A 26,795-nucleotide genomic window follows, 5' to 3' on the forward strand; every position below is an offset into this window, starting at 1 on the left:
ACACTACTTGAGGAAATGTACTGAGTTGCCATGTATCTCTGTAAAGTAGTTTCTGTCTCTTGCTTGCTCTATAAATAAACATTTATATTTGACTAACCAATCTGCCAGCTGATACATGTTTAGATAGCACACATGACCTAAAAAACATAGTAGATGAGGGTAATAACAATACAAAAGGGCTGCATTACACTTAAAGCTATTTAAAACATCTTGAGTATCTTGTCTTCTTCATTAGGACACTGTAGCACAGAGACTACATTTCGGTTGGATTTGTTATAACTCTTCACAAAATTAAATTTAGAAACTGGTAGAGAAACTGATGTTTTACTGATCCCCTTTAAGGTTTTACACCTTGTTACATTACATTTCATGATTATACCCCTTTTAGCTGTTGCACATGCCTCTTAACTGCTTATGTTTATTTATGACTGTGATATCCAAAGGTGATGAAACAAATGAAGATTGCAAAATGTGAATGAAAACAAAATGAGGAAATGGTCTTCTCTCTTTAGGCTACACACGAGGTAAGCAGTAGCTGTTTTATCAGGAGCAGTTTAATATAGGTTTATAATTGCAAAGCCAAGTTCTGTTTATACCACAGGGTAAAAAATGCCCCCCAATCATAGATATTTTCTGTGACGATAAGAATGCACAAGACATGACCTGCTCCTCCTCTTCTAAATTTAAGAGTTAAATTACTTTCCAGGACAGAAGCAGCACCTGAAGGTTGAACAACATGTAGAAAAACATCCTGTATTACCAGGAAGAAGCTTAAACTTAGGTCTAATTTCATTTCTTTGAAGGAGAAGACACTTCATCCTCTTCCTTAAGGTGAGCCCATTTAATTTTGACTGAACCGTGGCCTCTCTGGGGACCATTACAGGATAATGGTAAATGCTGAAATGTAGTGTAGTACGAGAGTCACAAGTCAGCATGTAAACATGTTCTACTGTAGTAGAAACCCAAAATACAAGTATGAACCTGAAAATGAGCGTGATAACTCCCATTAAGTGTTTTGATGTGTCTTTTTTACGGAAGACATTTTGACATGTCACAGTAGGAGGGCAAAGGTATAAATAATAAAATGATGGCCGAGTTAAATTTAGCTGCTTCAATTTCAGGGTCCTGGTATTGTGCAGGCTGCTCACTGTCATGACTAACTGGGAATGAAACGGAGCAGTCTTTAATGTTATTAGTAACACCTGTGCTTTTCCATAATGTGAAAAAGGCTAATATTTTATCTACAGTACTCTGACATTGCTGCAAAATGTCAATATGGGAAAAAAAACATACACATTCTCAATAATAAAGACAAAAGACATATTGATTTTATGTTTTTTCTTGGTTGCTATTAAGCAAACACTTTAGAGACAGGGGGTAGGGATGGGTTTGGGAGTGGAGGGGTAACAATAAGTTTCAAGAATAGAATGGCATTTGTCCTCTATACTGTACAAATGAACTGTACAATTATAATTGTTGTATGGCTGTTAAGCAGTGAATGAAGGGATTTTATACACATCCGACATTCTTTACAGAGCTGGGATCCCCTTTGGCTGGAATACGCACCAGCTAATTGGTCCCTTTGATGGCGGTATTTCCCTTGCAAGGGGAATAAAAAGCAGCACAAACTCAGAACACATGAAGTGGTTTACACACACACACACACACACACACACACACACACACACACACACACACACACACACACACACACACACACACACACACACACACACACACACACACACACACACACACACACACACACACACACACACACACACACACACACCTCTGCCCTCAATCCTTTCAAGATACTCTAAAAAAGATATTAGAAAAAAAAGGATAAATATTTGACTTCAACTACCCAGCAGAGGCTGGTGTTCCGGCTTTGTACAGTATTTATACCTGTATATTATATGCTATAAAGAATTTCTGTGACATAAAAATTTATTAAATAAGGAAAAATAAATTTGTAGTAACAGAGGAACCACTGCTTACATTGATTGTTATGAACCATACACTCATAAAGCAGCTAATAATTGTGAGCTTTAAGTTCACTGTAACATCTGTGACGCGTGATGTTGCCCGATTTCTTCTCATTTACTTTTAATATCAGCTTTCCAGCTCCGTAACATTCCCTGATGCCGAGTGGTCTTCCGCATATTCCAACATTCCCTTTTCTCTGTCCTCCTGCTCAGTGCATCTCCTCTCGGCGCCCGTAATGAGTAACCGAGGCACTGTGAGAGCATGGGTGGCAGTTTAGTCCACAGAAGAGGAGCCTTTTCACTAGTTCCTGTCCCTCTGCCAAATGTGAAAACACTGTACACAGCACTTGGGGACACTTTTTCGCAGACTTCAAGAAAGGCTACACAAGAGTGCTTTGAGGAGTAGATATCAGTCACCATTGCGTTACCTCCCACTGAGAACATATACGCCTGTCAGGGAGTTGGATAGGGAGTGCTTTGGTGTCCCAGTGTCCTTCATACCATGAACTCATTACTGCCATACAACACCAGCTGCTGTGGTATATCTGGAGGGTCCCTGCCATGACTACTGCCGCCTTCTCTGGAGTTCCTCAGGGTTGAAGGTTTGGCCCCTCTAAGTTTTTGTTTGCCTTTCTCTGGATTGAAGGTGCCTCGGCTGGTAAACTGGGGCCTTTCGTCATGTCCTTCCTGATCTCCTGTTGGGCTACTGTCTATGCAGTCGGATCGGGAGGCTTGAGATGCATTCAGAGCCAGAGCCTGAGCCTGTGCCTGGGCTGGACCTGAGCCTATAGGGGGAGACTTGGAGTGGAAACGAAAGTGCCGGCTGGTTGCAGAGGAGGAGGAGGACGATGGGTGGTAGTGTGATGAGGAAGTGTAGGAGGAAACACTGGAGTCCACAGAGTCCAGGGAGTCGGGCTGCCGGCGAAGAGCACGACGTCGGGGGCTCGTCATGTCAGATCTCCGAGGCCAGGGAGAAGTCAACACTGGACCCCTCTCTGCAACGAAAGGCAAAGACAAGGTGAGGTTAAAAACATATTTTTATAACATAAAAAAATTGAATTACCACCTCACTGTTGTATGCCTTCCCCAACCAGGCAAGTTGGAGTTTACTTCCATGTCTGTCCAAAATGTCATCACTTTATAGTTTTATCCTATTTAGACATTTGTGTTAAATTGTCATACAGTAATTAGAATATGAATTCTTGAGTTATGGCCAAAATGTGTACCTTTGTCTACCAAATTCTAAACAATTCATTCTTGAGTCCAAGTGGATGTTTGTGCCATATTTGAATAAATACCCTCTTCAGCTATTCCTGAGATATCACATTCACAACAATGGGACACGCGGGCGGACGGACAACCCGAAAACATAATGCCTCCAGACATAGCTGTCCCCGGCGTTGAGGCATTAAAACATAGCAAACAGAAAGATGAGTTCCAGCACAGTGACATACCAGAGAAGTCAGAGATGGTTCCCTCTGAGTCCACATTGAGGTTTTCAGAGCTGTCAGCTGTACCGATAGAAGCCTCTGACTCCAGGGTCTCATCATCTGATGCTCGTGGCTCCAGAGACAGCATCTCAAAAGTCAACTCCTCTCTGCAGAGGCAAACATTATCCAGATTAACAAATAAACTGAACACACATGAGACACATTTCTAACACGTGCAGATTGGAAATATTATCTTTGTAAATGTACAGTCCTTGTTCTGATACACTGTTGTGTGGTCTTCTAATTTAGAGTTAATTACAGATGATGTTACTCTTTCAGAACATTTTGAGTGCAGTGACGGTGTTTACTTCTCTTTCTGCAGGCTTTCAATTTGCTCTGTCAACACTCTCTCTTCCTGCTGCATGGCTGCCTGCTGATGCTCTGAGATTTCGCCAATCGAGTCCTCTCCCTCCTCACCTCCACTCTCCTCTATCACGGGGTCAACCACAGATGGCAGCCGCGGACTAACTGGAGGCGAGGGCGTGTGGTAGCTTAGTCGCTGTACATGGCCTTTTCCCTGAGAAACAAATCAAGGGCAGATGTTGTTTTCTCACTGATGTGAATATTACATTTGTGTTTCATAAACAAGTAAATGAAAACAGTCATGTAGTGACAGACAGTGCATTACACCACTCACTAGCACAGGCAGTGACTGCAGTTTAAAACAGCAGCACTGAAAGACTGATCAAACACAAAAGGTAGATACAGCACAAAGATGCACAAACTTTACCTTTTTAGCTGCATGTGTCTGCTTAGAGCAAAAGTGAGAAGCAAACAAAGAGGAATCAGTAACGCCAGGTTCATAAAGGTCAGTTTTAATGTGCAGTCTGATTTGCTGCCTTTCTAGCTGAGAGGCAGATGATGTGTACATCTCAGTAGGAATCCTTTCTCAGTTCTTAAAAGTGAAGCTAATAGTAACAATATCAGTTACGTGATAGGGGATATGATATTTGCTCTGGAAATGTACCATTAGATCCCTGCAACATTTACTGAGAACTTAATTCTGTCCACAATGTACACAGAGAAAGTAATGACACAAATAAAATCACATTTAGCAATTTCTTATGAAGAGGGATTATAAAAAAAGAGTTTTTAAGTCATAGAATATGTCCCATACTGCGCATTGCATAATGTAAATCTAATTAGAAGCGTTTGCATGATTGCATTATCTGCTGACTTTCATCCACAGTCACAGAATACAGAAGCAGAGACTAAGTGTAGTGATGAGTCATGCTTTAGGGATGAGAAGAGAGATGTTAATATTCAAAGAGATGGAACTATGCACCACAACAACATCATCACAGGATGATCATTTGGGGATGTAATCCATGGTGTGTGTATACATACCATAGTGTGCGCTATGATCATAAATCTAACAGCTATTAGTACGGGTTTCTGGGTAAAGGAAAGGACAGGTTAGGGAGGAGAAGATACTTTACAGAGGAGGAATCAGGGAAGGTACAGCACTGAAGGATGGCTCAGCCAGGTAGAGTTACTGCAGACACGGGATTCAACTGATAATAGTGTGATTATATTATATTATAATATTCGACATATTATCCGATCTTACCATCGACCGTCGAATGAGGGTCAGTCTGCACTTGGCCTTATTCTCAGCAAACTCCAGGCTGTTGATGTCCTTTAGTCGAACTTTGTACTTATTCATCTGTTCACAAATGATAAGTTCTACACACCTGTGGAGTGAAACAAAACCACGTCAGAAGGACTAGAAATACTACTTATATTAAGTTAAATCAAAAAGCAATCCCTTTTCTACACACTTATTGGTACAGTACATCATTGGCCTCGTATATTCCCTCAGGCCAGTGGTTCTCAAATTGTTGGAAACAATTCAGTTTATTAGGTTGTCGAGTTTTTAGACACGAACAACACAAGGCTGATCTGCTACAATGGCAGTAAACCTCACAATAACTTTAGTTTACTTTAGATTTGACTGACATGTTTGCTTGTCAATCAACACCGTCTACATTTATCAAATATCTGTTTAAATTGTACTTTCTCTGTCGGTATACATATTGCTAAATTGGATGTTGGTAGCCTTGAATAGAGTTTTGTTAATTTCTGGCACATGAAACCGATTCATTAAGATCCTCTCCCGTTCCAAACGTTGTGAACCACTGCCTCAGGCAAGGGCAGAGCATTTACTTGATAAACGTGTCATGAAGTATATTCTTACGCTGTCGTCTTGCCGATGTCCTGGACACTCTGCAGTGGATCAATGGTGTCAGGACAGCGCAGGATACAGGGAGCAAAAACTATAGCCAAGGCGTTAGCCGACATACGATTTGTATCCTCTTGCAAGGCAACCCTAAAAGCATGAATTTAGTATTAGAACAGTCTATCAGGGAGGAAATAAAGCAGGTTCATGTATAAATCCTACTCTAGGATTACCATAAGAACAGTCTTTACCTGACAAGATGAAATATGAGGCGCTCCAGAGAGTTTAGGTGAGTTCTGCTTAGCTGGTCAATAACTGAATACACTCCTCTGATCGTTTCCTTTTTATCCTGCAAAGCTGGAGAGGCATTTCCACAAGACAAATTACAATTTACTGTTACAGCAAAGAAATATATCTTCTGCTGTTTATAATAACACATTGTTATTGTGGACAGATGTTCCAGTGTGATGCATTTGAAAACACAATGGAGTTGGACACCTGATGTTGGTCACTTACCCATGCCACGTACAAACTCCTCATACAGCTCAAACGACATCAGAGGATTAGGCAGGTCTCTCAGCCACTGCTTGAAAACACTAGCGATAACGTGGATGTTGTAGTCGTCCAGATTCATGCTGTCCACATCTGCGTGGTCACAGGGAGAATGCACACAAACCAAATCAACACTTAGTAATCACATTTATTTATCCCACCCGCGTTTCTCAGCTTTAAGGCGAGACGCTTATTCATGCACTGGTCAATTTTAAACGTTTGGGCTATTTTGCTTCCAACCTATAACAAGCTCTCGGACTATTGGAAAGACATTCCAATATAATGTACACATTCAGTTGTTTATTTTCACAACATGCGCCTGTAGACTTTCTGTTGAATGCACAGAAGGTTAGCACGAGAAAATGCCTCATTTGCATCATAACATTTCAGAAACTCTTAAATCAACGGAGGAGGTTTTATGGTGTATTAGTTTTAGTAGTTTAGTACCCTACTCACTTGTGGTGTCTGGATTTTTATGGAATTTGACGATTCATATCTTTAAAGGCCATTTTCTCATAATGACTTTTTTCTCATACTCTGAGCCAGAAATCTCCACTTCAGCAGCGCTTACACAAACCGAACAGTTTCATTCATATATATTCTGAAGGTTTGGTTGAGGTGGTTGTATATCATTCATAGCCTGATTTAAGAAACATATTATTCCTATTACATTTTAATTTTCTGATTTGAAGAGATTTCCAAAGTCCCCTCTGTAAAAACCTTTGTGTTTAAATTGCTTTATCCAATGGTGTTTGATCTTTATTTAATAAGATAATGTGTCATTTCTGCACTTTTGAACATACCGTAACATTTTAGAAAACTAGTCACACAAAAGAAAATGCCTTAATGTAATCCACTGTGGAAGTTTCATGGTGATTTCTATTAGTTAGTTAAAGAGTTTAGTGTCTCTCCTTTAAGGCCAGTATTATTCACCTGTGTCGAGTCCCTGCTTGAGTTCCTTAATTTTGTTGGTGGAGCCAGATTTTCTGTATATTCCTTCAGTGTAGAGGCCATGCATCTCAATGTAGTTGATAAGTTTCTCCACTACCAGGGGCACCGTCCTCTCGTCATTCATCAGACGAGAAACCTCCACTCCGAACTGTCTGGAGGAAAGCTCTGGATCAAACTGTTCCACACACAAACACAATATGCTCTGTTAGACACATAGCTATGTGTATATACATGCAGACAGCAACAAAGACCAATATTTTTCAAATGTTTACAAGAATTGGTAACGTTTGAAAAGAACTATCACTGCCAGTGTATTAGATTGCAGAAATAACACTAGCTGCTGTACATAAACCCACAGTAAAACGATTAGCGTCATGGGACATTGTTGTGCGGCTGCACAATATGGCCGACTCACCTTCTTGCTGCATTTGGTGGTCGTCTTCTGGCAGCACTTTCTGTGGCAGGCGTACCGGCACACTGGATAAACACAGCCAGAGAAATCAAACAGGTCATTTCCATTATCCACAGAAAGGCAGTGCCTCCTCATTATTCAGCAAAAGTAGTTGGGACAAAAGAAAAAATAATTTATCGCTTGAGAGACCAAAGCAGCATTGGCTGGCGTGAGGAAAACATCCTGTGTGAATAAAGGACAAACTGTGTGGGGAAATCTCAGGAGAGACGGCGCCGCAGACCCCATGAGTCCAGTTGAAAACAATCTGATTATGGTGAAGGAGAGAGGGTGGTGCTCGCTTTTGAGGCCAGAGCAACAGACGTGGTGTGTGTGTGTGTGTGTGTGTGTGTGTGTGTGTGTGTGTGTGTGTGTGTGTGTGTGTGTCATGGTTCCAGCACTCACTGACATCTATTTTAAGGACATTTTGATTATTTGGACTTTTCACCACCAAGATCTGGTTTTGTAAAATTAAAAGACTAAAACTGTGTGTTTAGAAGTCAGAGATTAGTTTTACTCATGTTCTTGTCAAGTAGAGAAATCGTAATATAATATAATATAATATAATTCTCAGGGTTTCACCTCCGTATATGAGCTGTTGATGTTGGGAATATTTCTTTGATAAATGACAAACAAAACAGTTACTTTATTAAAATTGCTGATGATTAATTTTCTCTTTAATTATTGATTTATTATTTCAGCACTAACATATTAAAATAACATAGAAAACATACCTCTACAGCCACATATGGTCCTCAAAACAGTTCATTTAAAAAAAGGGTTCATAACTTTGCCACGTTTTTCTCAGATCTACTGTGTAACATTTAGGGGTTCTCAAGGTGTCCTGAATCCCTGATGTGATATTTTGCGTGTACACTCACATTTGCACACACAGGCACGGTCCATCATCCAGATGAGTGATGAGCAGTATTCACAGTATGTGGGGATGCTGTACTGGGTGGACTTGAAGATGTGGCCGTTATGCTCCTCCACCTGGAGAGAACAGCAGAGCACAGGTTCACTTGGAGTTCACGTGCACATTTACCTTCACATTTACACTGTGTGTGTGTTTTTCATTTTTCTATAGCTAATGTATTTATATCTTATTATTCCAAAAGAGTAAATGGGGGGTTAAAGGAGTGGCTGCTGGAGCAACGTTTTTCTTATGGTTTAATAAGATCATGCACTTAGTAATGATGAGAATGAAGAGAGACTTACAATGTCTGTGTCCTTTTTCCTCCGTTTTTTGCGTTCAGGTTTAGGTACCTGCTGTAGTAAAAATAAAACAGAAACAGAACAACATATACATTTTAGTATTTATGAAGTTATGTCATGTAAGCTTTTGTAAGACATATTAACATGTGTAAACCATAGATACAATCTCTAAAAAACTAACAACCCAGAGTACATAACATTTAACTGCTTGTAAAGATACTTTCCTTACACATAAAAAAATGTTACACATTCAAATTAGATCCACACAAACGAATGTATTTCTTTCATTTTACCCCAAACAGAATAAATTCAAAACAGTTTAGACATCTTTTCCAGGAGGCTGTTGCGTGTCTTTACCCTGACGAGTGAGCTGTCCATAGGTTTGTACTCAGTCATGAACTCATCCAGGAAAACTTTAAAGGTGTTGACCCACACTGTGACAGGAGACTCTCTCCAGTCCCTCTGTTCCTGTCGCATGGTCTTCTCCAAGATGTGCTCGAACAGAGCGTAGAGGTCTTTGTAGCGGATACTCTTACCATCGTCCATCTGGGGAGGAAGACGGCGGGAAGAGCACAGAATTGAACTACTTTGCAAAAGAAGTTCCAGTAAAAAAGCTCCAGTCCTTTATGTGCCATCATTTGTTTTGCTCATAATAACTTTGTTAGAGGAAGTATATCACCAATGACATTGATACAGGGTGGCTATCATTTTAAAGAATATGTTTTCAATGATTGAAATGATCACGTAAACAGTGTTGACAGCACTTACAGCAAGCGCTGTGGAGTAAGAGTTAAAGATGTTCAGACGGAATTCCTTCAAAGCCTTTTTAAACACCACGTCTACCATGGTGTCCTTCTTACTGTCCTCCGTGTCCAAGTCGTTGATCTAAAATATGACACCACAATCATCTCAGCATGAATACGGACTGCCTGTGAGTGCAGTGTTGAAACATGAATGAAGTTCAAAACTGCATTGTGTTCTTCGAGAGTTCCTCTCCGTGTGAGGCCTTTTAGATGTTGATATGCACGTGCACCATATCATATAATCATCTTCACTCGTCTGTATGGACAGCATGTTTGTCTGTACCTTCTTCATAAGGAAGTCGTTCATGCTCCTGTAGTCGTTGGTGCAGGTGAGGATCTGCAGCGCGTCGTTCTGCCACTGAGCAGGTTCCAGAGCCGCGCTGCTGATCTTAACGCTGCGCCGTCGCTTCACCTTGGGAGACGGCTCCTTGTTCTCCTTCAAGTCTCTGAACCCTTGATCTAATGTGATATCAGGACTGCAGGGGGGCGACATGTTCTCCTGACCTGCTGTGTGCAAGAAAGTCAAATGAACTTCAGGTGCATTCAAAGACAGTGTTTTAGCTCACGATGTGAAAGTCCTTGAAATATATGCAATTGCTTTTGGATAACGCACCCTCTCCCAGCAATGGCCCAGTGTCTCCATAGTCTCCATCCAGAGAATCAGAGCCACAGATCAGCTTTTCTCTGGACGTCTTCTTATCCCCATACTTTGTCTTGCCCCAGAAACGCATCTTACGAACCCTGTTCAAAATTAAAACAGAATTGATAAACATTCTGCAATGCAATGCTAAATTCTGCTATGCAATGCTAAGTTGAGAAACAAACCTTCCATCTTGCGAGTTCTTGCGCAGCGAGTCCACTTTGCCCAAATCTCCTGACGACATGGCTTTGTGTATCTTCTTTTGCTCCTCAGAGCTTGCAGGCTGGAACAACATCAGGTTGGAGAATAAGTTAAAGACGTGCCAAAACCCAAGAAAAGCCTCTTTTTGTGTATTTACATGCAGCCCATGAGTGTATTATGAGCTGAGAACAAGTTGAAGCCAGTAGATGGCAGCATCACATCACTGGAGCTGCACCAGCTACATTTACCAGAGCTCTAACTTCTTAAAAGTATCTGTAAAAGTGCAAATGTTATTTATAGTATTCATGATATTACAAAGCAAAAACACAACAAATAATACCTTTGAAATATATACAATAACACAATAGAAATACATCAAACTAAAACATACGACACAAGGAACAATTCAGCTTTCCCAGTAAAAGAGCCGTTTAAAAACAGTAGGAGTTTAAGTGATGAAGAAAGTCAAGAGTGAGTGATGACCTTTTTCAAGGATTCCCAAGGTCTGAGTTGTGACTAGTGCTACTTCTTAAGATAGGAAATATAACCAAGTGGCATGCAAACATTGTTAATAAACAAGAAATAATAAAATCAAGGGAACAAGTCAGTGTTACAGCTGTGAGAGAAAGAGAAGCCAAAGCACGTTAGAAAAGCAACTATGTTAAAAGGGAGAACACATTTCATAAATGTATACAAATCAGCATTCACTGTAGATAATGGTTTCTGGAGGAGTTTTAAAACCAACAAGTATTGAATTTATGGTTGTTTCAACGCCTTAGTTCAATGTCTTTAAAAAGACATTTGTATTAAAAGAAGTCCTTATTACACAGATATTTCAAAATGTCTTTGAAACATCTGTCTTGAAATACATTTGAAATGTCTTCCACTTCTTATTGAAAGTTAGTGTACAGTTTTCGGAAACAGAAGTTTGTTGAAGCTCAGTTTGAGTCAGTCTACGCTCTTTCTGCTGAGGGGGTTAGAAATGTCAAAGAGAAGTCACGCTTTAAGAACGCAGAGAGGGCCACTAATGGCTTGGATGGCGCCCGTTACCATGTCTGAGTCACTGAAACAGGACTCTCTTAAGCCCGCCTCCGTGGAGCTCGGTTTGGAGAGGGGTAGAGAGTAATGACGAGAGGAGTCGCCATCATAGTCATCCTCGTCTGAATCGCCCCCAACTGAGAGGATGGGGGCGCGGGTGAGGAAGTCGGAGCGAGTCCGTGCCATTCTGGCTTTCTTTTTTTGACCCGCTCTGCCAACCTGGAGTTTTATCAGAGGTGATAACAGCAGGTTTTAAAAAGGAGCCTTTGATAACCTGCAGAAGAGCTTCAGGTCATATTGTTCTTCATGTAGGTCAGCTGTGGCGTTTTTAGTGTCAGAGTAAGAGCTGCCAAGATTCATTAATTCATTCACAACACAAAAGGCAATCCTGCAAACACATGCTATTTGTTTATATATATTTTTCTTTTAATAAAAAAAGGAGAGATTGCTTACATCCCGCACTTTAGCTCCTTTAGAGGGCTTGGAGACTGGCGACGGTCCTTCTATGGGAATGGCTGCAGGTGTTTCTTTAGTGACAGCATCCCTGTCAAACCTGGCAGACAAAAAGAAGAAAACATAAATACAAGATGTTATTGATGGAAAGAAATGTGGCCACCAAGAATGTAAATGAAAATGTCACTAAATACACACTTAAACATCTTCACATAGTGTCTTTATGTTGTTAGAGCAGCTATTTAATTAGTCTGATGGTATCATTTTCAGAACAGTCTTCTTAGTAATGCATTGTTATTACTCCTACAAGGATTTGTATCATGTCAAAAAAGTTCATTAGATATATTTTCCATACTTTTTACACATTTTTTAATACTTTTGAATACTGCAGTACCTGTTTCATATTTTTATTTTCTCTTACTAAGTGCATATTGTTATGCACTAAAAATACAAGGCAAATTCCTTGTATGTTAAAACCTATTAAGGAATAAATTCTGATTTCAAAATCAAAAACATATATAGCACAAGCAAAGAAACTACAATGTATTACTTGATGACTCACTTTGTAAATGTCACTTTGTCCTTCGGAGAGAAGAAGATGTTTGGCTTGTCCGTCATACTAACTGCGGGGCCTTGACTACTTGGAGACTTCTTGGCTGCTGTTCTTGCTCTGGTTCCTCCATCTTTAGACTCCAGCGTGAGTTTTGGTGCCCAGCCCTCAGCAACGGGCCTGCTCTCCCTGCGTCTTTCTCTGGGAACAGAAGCAGGTGGAGGGGGCAGCTGGGGGTGACGGTCCACAACCGGGGGTGTGGGCACTGATGGGGCAGTGGAGACTGACTGTGCTCTGGCATGAGGAGCTAACGCTGCTGTTCTGTCAATCAGCAGGGAGCTGGGTCTAATGAGCTTTACGGAGGTTGCAGCTCCACCAACATCTTGTCCTCCCAGTCGACTCTGCTGTATCCTGTGCAGAGCTTCTCCTCTGTGCTTCTCAAACTTGTCTCTCTCATACTGAGCGAAGAAAAGACGCTGGCGCTCCAGCACTTCTTTCTGCTGTCTAATCTGCTCCATCATCTCCTTTTCATTCTGCTGCCGCTGATTACGCTGCCTCACCTCTTTCTCCTCATTCAGTCGCACCAGTTTCTCTATGATGGCCTGGTTGACCGGAGGGATAGCGTTAGGAAGCGGGACGGGGTCGAGTTTCTCCCCCGTCTGGGATGCAGAATCTCGTACCTCTATGGGGAGACGTACAATATCACTCAGCTCTTGGGTTATCGGAGTTTCTTTCTGCATGCTGATGACCACCACAACTGGTCGACGTGATGACTCCCGCCTTTCTTTGAGAGGCTTGGTAACAGTGGTGGTGGTGGTGGAGACGGCTGCCTCTTTGTTTTGTTTGGGCTCTTCAGCAGGACGATGATAGGTGACAATGCTGCCCTCACTAGCAGGGACGTAAAAGGTTGGGAGGTAGTTCTCGATTTTGGGCGGATGTGTGGGTGCAGAGGGGGCGTCCAAATCCATTTTGGTCTGGCTGCCTGGGTGTGCAACAGCATCAGAAACCCTGGTCCTATGTGGTTCAACTGGCTTCGGGCTTGTTGAAACAATGTCCACAATAAGCTCAGGTTCTGGAGCTACTGGAGGAACAGGGGAGCAGAGGTCCTCGCTGTCTGTAATCTCTTCTGTAGCCTTGGGTGGCTCGTCGTCCATGCTGAGAAGCTCAAAGCTGCCCTTGGAGCTCTGGCTGTCGGGCGTGCCCTGCGGTGAACGAAGAGGCGGGGTTGCAGGAGGCACCAGCTCCACAGACCAGCGGCGTTCCTCAGAGGGGGACGAGGCTCCACCGCTAGTCGCCCGGACCTTGAGGAGCTCCAGGCTGAACTTGGCCTGCTCTAACTCTCTCATCCGCCGGCTCTCCCTCTTGGCCCGAGTGGTTTTCTGGCTGGGCTCATCTATAGTTCTGGACCTCTCTCGCACCACCACAGTGGATGTCTGCATCGAATCCGATGCTTCAGTTTGAGCTTTAGAGGGGCTCTCACTTGTCCTAGCTTGTTCTCGTCCTTCTTCCTCCTTAACTTCGCCCTCGTGGCTGCTGAGGACTTGCAGGCTCCTTTCTCGCTGCTCGTAAGAGCGATCCTCCCACGTGCTGAGGTCCAACCCCATGATCCTCTCAGGCGGCTCCTCCTCTTCCTCTGGTGAGTGACTCACCTGGCCATTCTGTAGTTGAAGCAGCTTCTCCTGCTGCTCCTTCTCCCTCAGTCTCTGTTCTCTCAGTTTTTTGAAGCTGTCGATCAAGAGGGCATGGTTACATGGATGGTTGGGCATGGTTAGTTTAACTGATGTCAAACTACCTCCTACTCCTATTATAGATACATCTTAAACAGTTGAAGTTATTCATAACAAATTATAAGTACCTCACCAAACAAAAGAGTCTGATATGATAAGTCTTGCTCTCAGCCGCTCAGCTGGTTGTAGAGCTGCTTTGGGTTGCTTGCATAATGGCATGCTTTTACCAAGCAAGTACACTGAACAATGACCAAACACACTGCAGGAGCTGTGTGCAAAGAGTAATCTGGCTTTTCACTAGCTTCAGAAAAGATCATGTAGTCACCTACCCTTAGAAGCTATTCTCAGAGTATTGAGCCTTTATAAAAGGGCTAAAAAGTTGGGAACGTTTTACAGTATGGCTTACCTCTGTCTGGCGAGGAAGCCTCTGCTTAGTGCCTGTAGCTGAACCACTGCAGCATACAGACGCAGGTAGGATTCTTGGGCTTGATGACAGCGCCAGGCCGTCTGGATAACCAGAGCTGCTGTGCAGCGCCGGTAAAGCCATAACCTCCATGCCCTCTGCAGCACCAGAGCAGCCTCCTTCCACAGCCTGAACCTCTGACGCTCCCTGTAACCTCGCCACTGTGTCTGCAGACACAAAGCTGCCCCCTCCTGGACGTTAGGGTCATAATCCTCCTCTTCTATAGACCGGTACATACGCCACCATTTCTGTGAAGAGATGATGATACTGGTTTATTATTTTTATGATACTGTGTTTTTTTCCCCTTATTGGGACTTAAAAGCAAATAAAATCCTAACTAGACTGGACATGTGTGTGTGTGTGTGTGACAAGTTGATATGGACTGAATTTGAGTTGGACTTTCACAAGAATCTCACATTAAAGTTAAAATTATTTCCAGTTTATAAAAAATAAAACAACAACCTTTCATTTCATATTTATAGCTGCACTGAGCTAGGTCTGGGCAGTATACGTGAAGTCAATCCCATAATACCAATATCCTTTCTGATAATGATTAATATCATAATATTGCAAATGTATACAAATTAATATATAATATGATGACTGATGCAATGAACTATGTCCCATAGTTATGCATTACATCATACAAACCTTTTCACCTCAGCAAAACAAAAACTTAAATAACAATTTTTGTTAAAAATAGCTTGGATTCTTTCATTTCTACAAAATCATTTTGTAAAACTATAATATATGATCATATTATTAATTATATTTCCACTGAAAGCAATAATACCGAATTAACGCTCAGACATAAAAACAACTCTCAGGAGTATATTCCAAAAAAACTAACAATAAAAAGTAATTTAAAACACAAAACAGAAATGTAGTCGATGGAGATGAGCGCAGTGAGGATGGAAAGCGCTGTACTCTACCTGGATGCAGATTGCTGCTTCTCTCATTCTGACAAATTGCATCCTCTCCAGCCGGGCTCTGAACCGCTGCTGCAGGGTGACGATGCGTCTGAATACTTCAGTGTGGAGTACGGCCTGCAGCCGCTGACGCTCAGCCTCCCGCAGAAACACCTGAGGGGAGGGACCCGGATGGAGTCAGCACGGGGCAATACGCACACTTAATGAAGAACGGGGGTCGTCTGGCCACGCACAAAGAAATACACACAAACTCTTTCAAAAGGCTCACAGGCTCGAACACAAACCGCAGATATCCCTGGCCAGATACTTGGCCAAAAGTATGCCAGGTATGATCCTTTAATTATATAGACAGCATCCCAAAGGAATGGACCCCTCCATCATGACTCATTCATACAACTTACCCACACCAAGTATGGGACACTGTCTACATTACATCCTTATTTCCAGAGGGAGGATGCTTTCAGGTAATAAGAGGTTATCGCCCACACTACCCTTTCCCTTTGTCTATGACTCCATTTGTAGTTTCTGTAATTCAACGGTTTAATAAACGAACAGTTTGAGTAATTTCAAACCACAACATCATTTTGAGTAATTCTGGGTCTTGGAGTGGGGTTTTCAGATTCCTGACTGCCTCCACATGCAATTTAACACAACATAAAACACATAATAACACACAGTGTAATGAGCCTAAACATTTCCTTTTTGCCAAGGTCACCAAATAGTGACATAACCACTAAACTACGGTTTTGCGCAACCTTTTTATTTAACATCTGGACTATACATTGCGACTGTATTTAACTTATTGAACCCTGATATTCCTCTTTAATTCCTGCTGAAGAAGAAGTAGTAAAACATATTAATGTCATTTTTTCCTTACTATATGTTTTATTTTCAGCTTGATCAAAACTTACCTGAAGCTCAAACTTATGTGAACAATATTTAAAGCAAGATACCAATTGTTTGCATTTCATGGCTACACCACTCGATCACATGAACTATTATCAGATATTATATCAGTGTAGACAGAATTAGCTGTCACTCTGCATGGTGGTTTTTGTATTGATGGAAACTTTGGGACCATCAATACAATCTAAACATAACTTCTGAGAGCTGAACAAAGCACAACTGTGTAACATTCATTTGTAATGACAAGAACTTTTTTACATGTTGTTTTGCACGGTAGAAGATGCTCATTCAGACAGGGATAATGTGCGATATCAGAAACAGATGCCACACCAAGTTCTTTTTACTCCATTTGTTAACCAATCAATTTAAAACAAAACTAGAAAAAGAGAAGGAGAGGTCAGGGTGAATACCATTGTCTTTCCCACTTGGTACCCATCTGGTTCTAGGTCTAGCTGGTCCAGGCTGTGCTGGATGCTGTCTCTGGTGGCGCTGGTGCCCTCTGGGAGCAGCACACAGAAGTGATGGACAAAATCCTATCAAGAGAACAAGAAAAGGTGTTAATGTTTGCGTTATGTGCACATGATTCCTGTCCAGTTTGTGTCTAACAAAAGTTTTACTTTCTGCCAAAGCCATCTGTTTTTCTAACACTGACTGCAGTACAGGATTAATTGGTTGGGGAAGTAAAACACTTTGGCCCTGAATTTGTAATACAAGTGTTTGACCACCAGCCGAAACTGAAGCGGCCTCGTGCAGCATCTCTTGAGCAAAATAAATAAATAAAAAGCTGTCAAGGCACATGTGGTTTCAGGGGTTCAAACATCATGGCGTAAATATGCTGAACTCCCACTCTTCAAACTGAGGCCCATTGTCTGAATTCAATACACTCTGGGCTGCAGGGGGTGGTTAGGGAAACAGATGCTGTGTTTATACAATTACAAGCATGGGGAGTGTTTTAGAGACCCGAGGACAATGGAGAGGCTCTGTTCTGAAGAGTCGGGAAACAGCAGAGTCCTCCGAAGTGATGCGATGTCCAAGATATTTCTCATTAGTGCTGACCGCAGCACTAAATATGTTTGGGGGGAATTTCTGATAAATGAAGATGTCTGATGCTAAAATCATCCGAGTGAGCTCATCAAAGTAGTTACTGTTTTATGAGTTTTGCACTCAGTTCAGTCCAGACAAATATATAATATATAAATGTATAGTGCACCACTGCAATGTTCTAGCCGAGACAAAATATAGTTCACAGCGGGTTCTGTGTATTAGCCTGAGAAACTGGGACGGTTTCTGGATGAAGTCGATGTTGTTAAAATGACTCTGAAATGACTCATTTCTAGTGCTTTGAGTGCCATAAATGAAATTCCCTTTCTGCTTTGGAGGCAGCAGGAATCTCAGAGCCCCAGCAAATAAAAGCTTAACTATCTACTACAGTAGATGCCACTATGGTAACATGGATTGAAAAAATATTCGATTAGTTGAAGTGACTCCTTAATAAACTAGCAAAGTGACTTAATCTTTGCCGAAACCTTGACGTCACACGAGTGGCACAAATGAGCATTCAAAACCACACAATGGAAACTAACGTAAGAGAAAACTGGAGTGGGAGTGAGCCACTCCCAAACGTTTTCTGTCCAAAGACTCACTTCCAATCAGCTTTAAAACAAGATCGGCTTTCTTAGTCATACAGTATTTCTCACAGGGTTGACATCATTCTTACAAGAGCCAGTGTGGTTAAGATGGCTGCCACCTCACGCCCCCCATAATTCCCTCTTGACACAACGAATCGCAGCTCAAACAGCATAAGCGACATGATTCCAGGAGATGAATCCATCGCTGGCACCTAAACTCGGTGAGATCTGAGTGTCGTTTAAGATTTGGGACGTGAGCAGCGAGCCTGATAGTGCGTCAGTGTTCTGGCCTGCACAGAGGCAACATGTTAATGCGTTCTGCTCCTGAACCCTTTTTACCATTTGGCTTAGAGTGTTTGCTCCCTGGATAACATGATACTTTGAATTTCTAGGCAAAGAATAGTGGATGGAGTGGGTATGTAATAACTCTCAGGAAACTAATATCATTTAAAGGGGGAAATGCATCATTTTTACACATAAGGTCATGTTTAGTATTTCTCAGCCTATGAAAACTGTTGGATGATGTCTTCTGTCTCTGGAGGAGCTCTGTCATGTCTGATAAAATAATTATCTGGCTGGGCTCGGAGACATCTATTTTTTATATTTAATTTAGTGTCGCAAATCGGGGCTGTGGAGTATAAAATGTGTCCGTTTACCAGCTGTGGAGAATCTAACGGACATATGCTTTTAGTTTAATTATGGGAAAACATTTCCTTTTTTTTCATAATTATTTATGTCTTATACTTTATTTATTATGTATTAATACTTTCTCCACTATATGTGCTGGAAGAAGTGTTCAAATGCTGAAGGAAAAGTAGCAATAGCGCAATTTAAATATACTCCATTACAAGTCCTGCAGTTAAAATGTTACTTAGTAATATGGAATTGTTATTTTTAAATGTTATTACAAATGCATTTACATGTAAGTAGTATTCTAATGTTTGAAGACGAGCAGGAGCAAGAGCACATTTTAAGCACTTTAGATTCTTTTGGGTAGTTGTATAGTTTCTATGTTTGTAAAATATTAATCTGCAAGTGTATCTTGTGACTATAGCCTTCAAATAAATGTAATGGAGTTAAAAGTGCAACATTCCCTTCTGAAATGTAGTGGAAGTACTTTTTTGTCTTGAAGATAAAAGAATGTAAGTGACAGTTAAGACAATCTGGACTGAGATGTTTAAAGAGTGCATACAGGGTGCAAATGTATGTGTGTGTTACCTTGAAGCTGTACTTGATGTTGTAGCCCGACTGGCGGATGCGCACAGTCTCCAGCATACCTGTGTAGCGCAGCTGCCTCAGCACCAGGTTATCATTAAACCTTAAGGGCAGCTGAGAAAGAGAAAAAAGGATAATCAAGGAGAGGAGAAAATGACCGAAAAAGGAAAAGTAACAGGCGGCAGAGGTTACAGAGGAGGAGAGGGGGAAATGATAAACAGCTTTAGAAAACTTCAAACTTCAAAAGGGCAGAAAAAATGCTTTGAAAACTGAACCAAAACAGTCAAAGTGGCCGCAGTCTGGAGTGAGCACACTGTACCTTCTCAGCATTGGAACGGATGCACTTGACAAAATAAGGCTCAGACTGACCCAGAGTCTCCATTAGCTTATTGAGGGAGGCCTGCAGAAAGAGACAAAAAACTAATAAATCAGATTCAACACAAAGCGAGAACATAAGGGACATGTGGAGGCATAGTGCTTGTGTTGCTCCACAGTTGTTTGACAGGCAGAAGTCAAAATCATGCGTCTCCATGCCAGGGATCATAAATACAAGCAGCATGTAGTATTTCAATGTGCAGTTATTGTGTGCATGTGTGTAAACAAATGCACATGTGTGTGAGCATATGTGTGCGATAATTCAGGGGCAGGAGGAATTCAGTCTCCTCCTCCTCCATGGGAGATTAAAGCAATCAGCGCAGCACAGGATGTGGGAAGTGAAGTCATCCACACACTGGGGCCAGAGGGGCCTCAGCACTCATCTCTACTGTACCTCCAACAGCCAGAGCACAGAGTTCACGTTCAAAGAAATCAAGAAGAAAATAAACTGATTTTCGTTTGTTGAAAGTTTTTCTAAGCTGGTTTGTGTTACCGGCTGCATGCGAGAGACATTTTTGACCTTAAGATAACCAAATGATTCTGAATGTTAACAGTAGTTGTCAGAGTAATTTATCTTACGTTCAGGAAAGTCTTTTAAAAGAAAATGATCTGATGTAAAACGCAAAGACAAAGAGCAGAGCACCTACAGTTGAACTGTCTAAAATAGAAGGAATAAGCTCATTCTTGGTTCTTGGGAATACTTTCTACTTTCCCACCAAATCAAAAGTATTTTTTATGAGAGATTTATTTAGCTTTCTGTCTTAAATTCCCAGACATGAAGTCATAAATGTAATACTTTTGGGTGTGTGTGTGAACTACGTAATAGACTTAACATGCATTATGGCCAAATACAGGAATGAGACAGAGGACAGTGAAGGCCATGGGGCAGCCAGAACAAATGGAGGGATGTTTTCACCCACAGCCAGTTCTAAAAGGACACACCTTGTTTTTATCATAGTCACAGCTGGAGGGAGATTCCTCACTGCAGCTCAGGCTAATCGTGTTATTTTTACGGTGAGAGCACTGAGGGGCGAATCATTGAGCGCCGCAGTTTGCTACTGGCTCTGTGTGTGTGTGTGTGTGTGTGTGTGTGTGTGTGTGTGAGAGACCTGGAACTGAGCGCTGATACTGGGTGGTTTCTTCTTCTTGTGGAGGTGAAGCAGCGACTTGGTGATGCGGTCGTGAAGCGTCAGGTTGCTGAGGTACTTCAGGGACTTGACGTTCAGTAAATGCTGCAGATGTGAAGCGAGAGTCAGTTGATGATGTTGACAATGTAACACTACATTAGAATCTATAAAACATATCCTGGACTGTACCTTGGGAAGAACTGGCTTAGATTTGTAGTTTTTGTTCCTCCTGTTTATAAAAAACAAAAACAGAAGACTTCAACAGGTGAGAAGGATCCATTTTTTTACTGTCAAATAAAAAAGGTCAACAGAGCATTGAATTGATTTCATAAATTCTTCCAAACTGGGTCATATTCCTGTCAATAAAGTGAAACTTTATTCATCCCTGTGGGGAAATTCTGTGTTCACTTGCTCCCCTCCAGAGGGAGATGAGAGGTCAGGGTCAGCTGCAGAAAAGCACCCTTGGAGCTGGTAGGAATGTAGTGAAGGACACAAGGCAGGGCAGATGTTTTCTGACACCCAGTTTGAACTCGGGTCTTTCAGTTTTAAGGATATCTCGAGGTCAAACAGCTGACCAACATAACAGGTAACAGTAGAACAAAATGATGCTGAAAATAGTTTTTACATTTTACAATTAAATGGTGTCTTATTTTAAATAAAACAATACAATTAGTCGTGTTAAAGTAGAGTTTAAAGTTACTGACATGAGGATGTCGTGAGCTCTCTCGAGGAGTTTGCTGCTGGCAGAGTTGACAAAGATGCCGTCTTCTTCTGTGGTGGCGCTGCCAGAGGACAAGCGGCTCATTCGACCCACACGCCCGTTCCAGCCGAGGCCCGGAGAACTCCTTTAGACGAAACACACACAAAGTCCAATTAAAGAGATTCATTTGTGAAAATCCAAACTTACATAGTTTGACATTAATGTATTAGTGGAAAGCAATAAAAAATGTGTTTAAAGAAATTAAACCTCATACTAGAAGTTCAGCACTCTGGGGCACAACACATTTCTGACTTGCAGTGTAACTATTTATAACCTATTTATAATTTAAAAGCCTCAAACAGGGCCTTGCATTTTGTATCCGTGAAGGGGATGTTTTTCCCCAGAAGAAAAGTCACCAGCAGGGGCAGTGCGTTTCCATTTCTTTTTCATCTCACAAATGATTCAACAGTTTACTGAAGCCTCAAAGGTTTTAAACCTCAGGCCTCAAGGTGAAACCTAACCACCTGCCCAGAAGACAAACAAAAACATGTGCGGTCAGATCATGGTTAAAACCATTAAACAGTCTGAACTTTGTCAGCCCATAGGAGAGGAGGAGGGACGAGAAAAAGAAACGCAGGTACCAACAATGTCCAACCTTATTGTTCAGTATAGCTGTGGCAGTAGCAACCTATCATTAATTCAGCTCCACTGCAGCACTTTATTTTGTTTCCAGTCTTATAATTTATAGGTTTACAAGAATGTCTCTTGATGAGTTACATACCACACACCATGACACATAGACTACAGTAGCGAGAAGCGTTTGGTAACTCATACCATGTTATTAGAAGAGGGTTGAATCATTCCTAAAGAGAAAACACGGTGCTACAGGAGCGTGTAGGGAGGGTTTTTAATGGCTAATGAAAATGAAAGTCAACACAAACACAGAACAGCAGATGAGAAGGTTGAACACCTTTTGGTGCATGTGACAGCTCTTTGGGTTGAAGTGATTTTCCCCTGCTGAAATATGTAAACATGCTTATTAAAATGTAGCTTATGCCCAAAACACTTCAGTGATGGCATTAAAAATAAACCACAGCTCTCTGTGCTCCTTGTGTCGAGCTTCTTCTGTGCACAAGAAGCAGCCCATTTAGTTTTCCTTAATTAAAAGTGCCAAGAGTACATTTGCTCTTGGAACGGTTTGTTAGCCTCAAGTGACGACAATGTCGGTCGCACCACTTTGGTCCAGACTAAATATGTCGACAAATACCGGATGGATTGCCATGACCTTTTGTATGGCCATTCATGATCATTAGAGGATCAATCCTCCTCCCTTTGGTGATCTCCTGACTTTTCATGTATCGACACCATTGGGTCAAAATTGTATTTAGTCAAAAGATTTAGCTTATTACCAAATACCTGCAACACTAATGACACATCAGCCTTGGCTGTACTTTGTGTTGTTATGCTAATTAGCAAATGTTAGCATCCTGAACTAACAAATACATGCTAACATCAGTATGTTAGTAGGGTCACGGTGAGCAATGAGCATTAGCATGTTGAAGATAGCACAGCCTCACATGGCTGTATTTCTGTTCAGTACATAGAGAGCCACTGGAAACCAGAGTCTTTGTATGTCTAAGTATACTTGGCCAATAAAGCTGATTCAAAGAAACAAATAATAATTTGTCTTAATCTCGCCAAAATGTCATCACTTCACTTTATTCTGTTAGACATTTGTGTGAAATTGTTGTTTAGTGAGTTCAGTGACCTTTGACCACCAAAATAAAATCAGTTCATCCTCGATTCCAACTGGAAGTGTGTAACAAATTTTAAAAATATTCCCTTAAGGCGTTCCTAAGATATCGCGTTCAAGAGAATGGACATGGACGGACAACCTGAAAACATAAACTGGCGGAGGCATAAAGACACACAACAGAGGTGTGACTGGCTTTTACATTAGTGTTCTCTCTATGGAGGCAGAGACCCAGAGGTTGCTTCTCTAACACTGCTCCACTATCCTCATCTCAGTCTGGAGTACATCTCCACAGTCCCAGAGGAGTCGTACAGATTTAAATGATTTGTGCTACTAGCCTGCATTACATTACAATACTATAAATGATGGCAGCAGTTCCACAAAGCTCCAGCATGTAAATGTAAATCAAAGTCTTTGCATTTACCTTTATTTCTGGATTTATACTCAATCTTTATACGATCGCCTGACGAGTGTTTAAGGATTTATTGTGAATGAAAAAATCACAAATCGCCACAATGTTTGCTAAAGAATAAGCATTAATCCTCAGTTTGCATCTGGCCTAACATATAAAGAAAACGAGATAGAATATCTCCCCAGTTGATCCTTGATCTCAGTAAATAGTGATTGTACACTATGCTTCTTGTAGTGACTGTTTATCTCCATAGTCTGAGAGTCCCATAAAGCACTGCACTGTCCGGTGGTCTGTCCAGCAGACAAGGACCCGGCAGGGACCTAATATTTATCACTCTCCGGGCACTCCTCTCATGCATAGCTCTGACTTTACATCACAGAGGAAGCAGCTGCACGGGGTTTAGTGCTCTCCTAGTATGTAGAGGACGAGTGTGTGAGTGTCAGAAAGAGACAGAGAGGGAGGGCAGAGGTTACAAATCACATTAAGGAGAGGGGGTTTTAACAGCCCCAGACTGAGCTCCTGTGTAACAAAAGCTGTCTTGTGTGAGCTGCTCTGTGCCACCACCAGTCGCTGTCGGGGTCTGCTAATCTCACTGTCCACAGCTAATTAGAAGAGGTGGTGGACCGGGGTCTCAGCGGGGAGGTATGAGGGCAATGCTCGGGGTCACAGAACAGTTATCACTCTTTTTTTTCTTTTTTCTAAAGGCATGCCACGTCTGTCTCAAAGCCCAGTGGTTAATATCCTTGCATTAATGATATAATAAATATATATATAAGCATGACAGCAAATCAGCAGGGAAATAAAGGGTTTTTTGACTAGTTCCAGAGCTCTTTGTACCATGTATGTAAGATCAAATACTAAGTTTACGAGACGCCCTGGAGGCCGAGGGGAGAGGACTCTGACAATATGAAGCACGTCGTCACCGGTTTGAGTCCAACTGGAAACCTTTATTGCTGGTCGTTACCTATTTCTCTCTCCCCTCATTTCCTCTTTTTTACTGTGGACTCACTAATAAAAAGCAGAAAAATCAAACAAACAAAAGGTTTAATAGAGGTTAACTGAATATTGATATTGAAAAGACTATATAAATATAAAGAATCTGTATCTGTATTTTTTACTTAAATCATATCAATACACAAATCTTGTTTTTTGTTAAATAAAAGCAATATGAAGAGTAAATTATACAAAGAATCAAAAGACACAAATACAAATAAAAAGCAAATATATGAACAAATACTGTGGAGATAAATATGTACGTAATTAATAATCTTTCATATTATGTTTATGTATTAAGTGTGCATATCTGTATTACCGGTAGTTTAGTCATAGCATGCAGGAGGACCTGGCTTTTAATTGTGCATCTATTTTCACACATAAGTAATGACATAGCAGGGATTTATTGATTCAGATATATCCACTTCCTCTCTACCGACTTCATCTGACAAGTGATGGGAAGCTTTCTAAAGAGCTTGAAACACAACAACAGTTACAACAAATGTCAAAACACAGCACACACTCTTACCGTGGTGATTTCTCGTTGATGGTGTTGCTTCCCTGTAGGTCTGACAGCGGGGTACGAGGACTCTTTCTGGTCACACCTGATCATGAGCAAACAGGTTGGTATCTTGTGAAAGAACACACAAATGCACTCTCTCTCTCTCTCACACACACACCACACACACACACACACACACACACACACACACACACACACACACACACAAAACAGACATGAAGACATACCCTTCCCAAGCAAAAATCACCATGTGACACTCCAGTGTTATTGCAGTGAGTGTTATGTGCCTTTTTATTGGAAATATAATTTACTGCAGATGATTTCATATTGACGCAAAGAGCTGTGAGGTTAACAGTAAGGTGCTCGTGTTAGCTTTAAATGATGGAAGACAGTTTAGTCTGGACTGTAGGTTTGCTTAAAACCTTGATTCGATGTTTAAAATACCAATATTCAGAACACATATTGTCCCGTAATCAATTATCTAACAAAGTAAAGCAGGCGGTCGCCATATAGGTCAAACTAAGAGAAAAATTCTGAGCAAAATGGGTTTAATTAAGGCTACTTATGGTGGCTGTGTTTTGGCAGTGATAATCCTCCAGTACAGTTGCTGGCATACACAAGCATTCCCTGTGAACCAATCAATCATAGTGATGACAAATCAGAGCACTCTACTGTGTGTGTGTGTGTGTTAGCCTAGCCTACTTAAAAAATCTGGGAGAGCATTTTATCAGTATGCCATTTTCAGTATCATCACTTTGTACAACATTTTCACTCATCAGGAGCTGCAGGGTTGCACAAAACAAAAAGACACAAACACATCTGAGTGAAATAAAATGTCTGTAGAGGAAAAGTGACCCGTGAGAGAAGTGTGTGAGGTCGGCTGTGTGTCCTGCACCACATGTTAAGCTGCTTGTGAGCAAATTAGTGACGTCCTAAGCCTCCTCAGTCTTTCTCCCACCATCACCAGTCTATGTGGCATTAGTGAGAGGTGAAGTCTGTTGTGCCTGTGTGTTGTGGTGGACAAGCAACTACACCCACTGCCCAAAAGACACGACTGGACATAAAGGAGTAGCTGTGTGACAAAAGAAAGAGTGATGGACACCTAGAGGTGTTACTGTGTTGTTTCCCCACACCAAAATAGAGCAGTACAACCATGCATTCCTCTGCTAGTGATTTACTAGCACAGTGTAAGAGACAGAATGGTTGAAGCATGCTAGACAAGAATAACATGCAAGACGAGACCTAAGAACAAATGCATGCAGGTGCATAAGAAAGAGGGAAGAGGGAGACAGAGGGAGCGGAGACCAACAAGCATCTAGTCTAATGATAGAAAATAAGAGTTGCAAATCAAATCACAAAGCAGAAAATAAAAACTTTGTCAAACTGTCTCTTTAAAGTTTGAGTATTCTTATGATTTTTTTATGTCTTTTGGCTCGACTTTGGGTGCAGTACAGTGCAGTGGAGTTGATGATGTTGGTCAGTCTCGTCCCTACAGTTTCCCGTCTAACATGAAAGTAGGGAGGAGTTGTTATTATT

At 41.4% G+C, this 26,795-nt stretch overlaps 1 protein-coding gene across 10 annotated transcripts in view; it reads right to left on the bottom strand.

Annotated features, from left to right (window-relative positions):
* Nucleotides 1–437: 437 nt before the first annotated feature.
* Nucleotides 438–26,795, bottom strand: part of myo9aa (myosin IXAa) — a 99,888-nt gene continuing 73,530 nt past the window's right edge. For 3 of the 10 annotated variants that reach the window (XM_029457701.1, XM_029457711.1, XM_029457639.1), the window contains 29 exons: nt 25,266–25,341; nt 21,583–21,723; nt 21,068–21,107; nt 20,861–20,983; nt 19,696–19,776; nt 19,380–19,490; nt 16,944–17,066; nt 15,631–15,780; nt 14,642–14,946; nt 12,521–14,233; nt 11,959–12,058; nt 11,518–11,724; nt 10,452–10,549; nt 10,240–10,367; nt 9,910–10,133; nt 9,592–9,708; nt 9,181–9,369; nt 8,827–8,877; nt 8,490–8,601; nt 7,576–7,637; nt 7,143–7,335; nt 6,174–6,302; nt 5,909–6,014; nt 5,676–5,807; nt 5,049–5,172; nt 4,209–4,226; nt 3,787–3,995; nt 3,443–3,585; nt 439–2,983 (listed from right to left, as the gene is read on the bottom strand). In XM_029457701.1, coding sequence (XP_029313561.1) covers nt 2,484–2,983; nt 3,443–3,585; nt 3,787–3,995; nt 4,209–4,226; nt 5,049–5,172; nt 5,676–5,807; nt 5,909–6,014; nt 6,174–6,302; nt 7,143–7,335; nt 7,576–7,637; nt 8,490–8,601; nt 8,827–8,877; nt 9,181–9,369; nt 9,592–9,708; nt 9,910–10,133; nt 10,240–10,367; nt 10,452–10,549; nt 11,518–11,724; nt 11,959–12,058; nt 12,521–14,233; nt 14,642–14,946; nt 15,631–15,780; nt 16,944–17,066; nt 19,380–19,490; nt 19,696–19,776; nt 20,861–20,983; nt 21,068–21,107; nt 21,583–21,723; nt 25,266–25,341 — 5,705 coding nt within the window. In that variant the 3' untranslated portion in view covers nt 439–2,483. Of the gene's footprint in view, nt 2,984–3,442; nt 3,586–3,786; nt 3,996–4,208; nt 4,227–5,048; nt 5,173–5,675; nt 5,808–5,908; nt 6,015–6,173; nt 6,303–7,142; nt 7,336–7,575; nt 7,638–8,489; nt 8,602–8,826; nt 8,878–9,180; nt 9,370–9,591; nt 9,709–9,909; nt 10,134–10,239; nt 10,368–10,451; nt 10,550–11,517; nt 11,725–11,958; nt 12,059–12,520; nt 14,234–14,641; nt 14,947–15,630; nt 15,781–16,943; nt 17,067–19,379; nt 19,491–19,695; nt 19,777–20,860; nt 20,984–21,067; nt 21,108–21,582; nt 21,724–25,265; nt 25,342–26,795 lie in introns of all 10 variants that reach the window. The other 7 variants (XM_029457666.1, XM_029457656.1, XM_029457649.1 and 4 more) reach the window with 7 other exon arrangements.

Source organism: Cottoperca gobio, chromosome 3, assembly GCF_900634415.1.
Source record: "Cottoperca gobio chromosome 3, fCotGob3.1, whole genome shotgun sequence".
Lineage (NCBI taxonomy): Eukaryota > Metazoa > Chordata > Actinopteri > Perciformes > Bovichtidae > Cottoperca > Cottoperca gobio.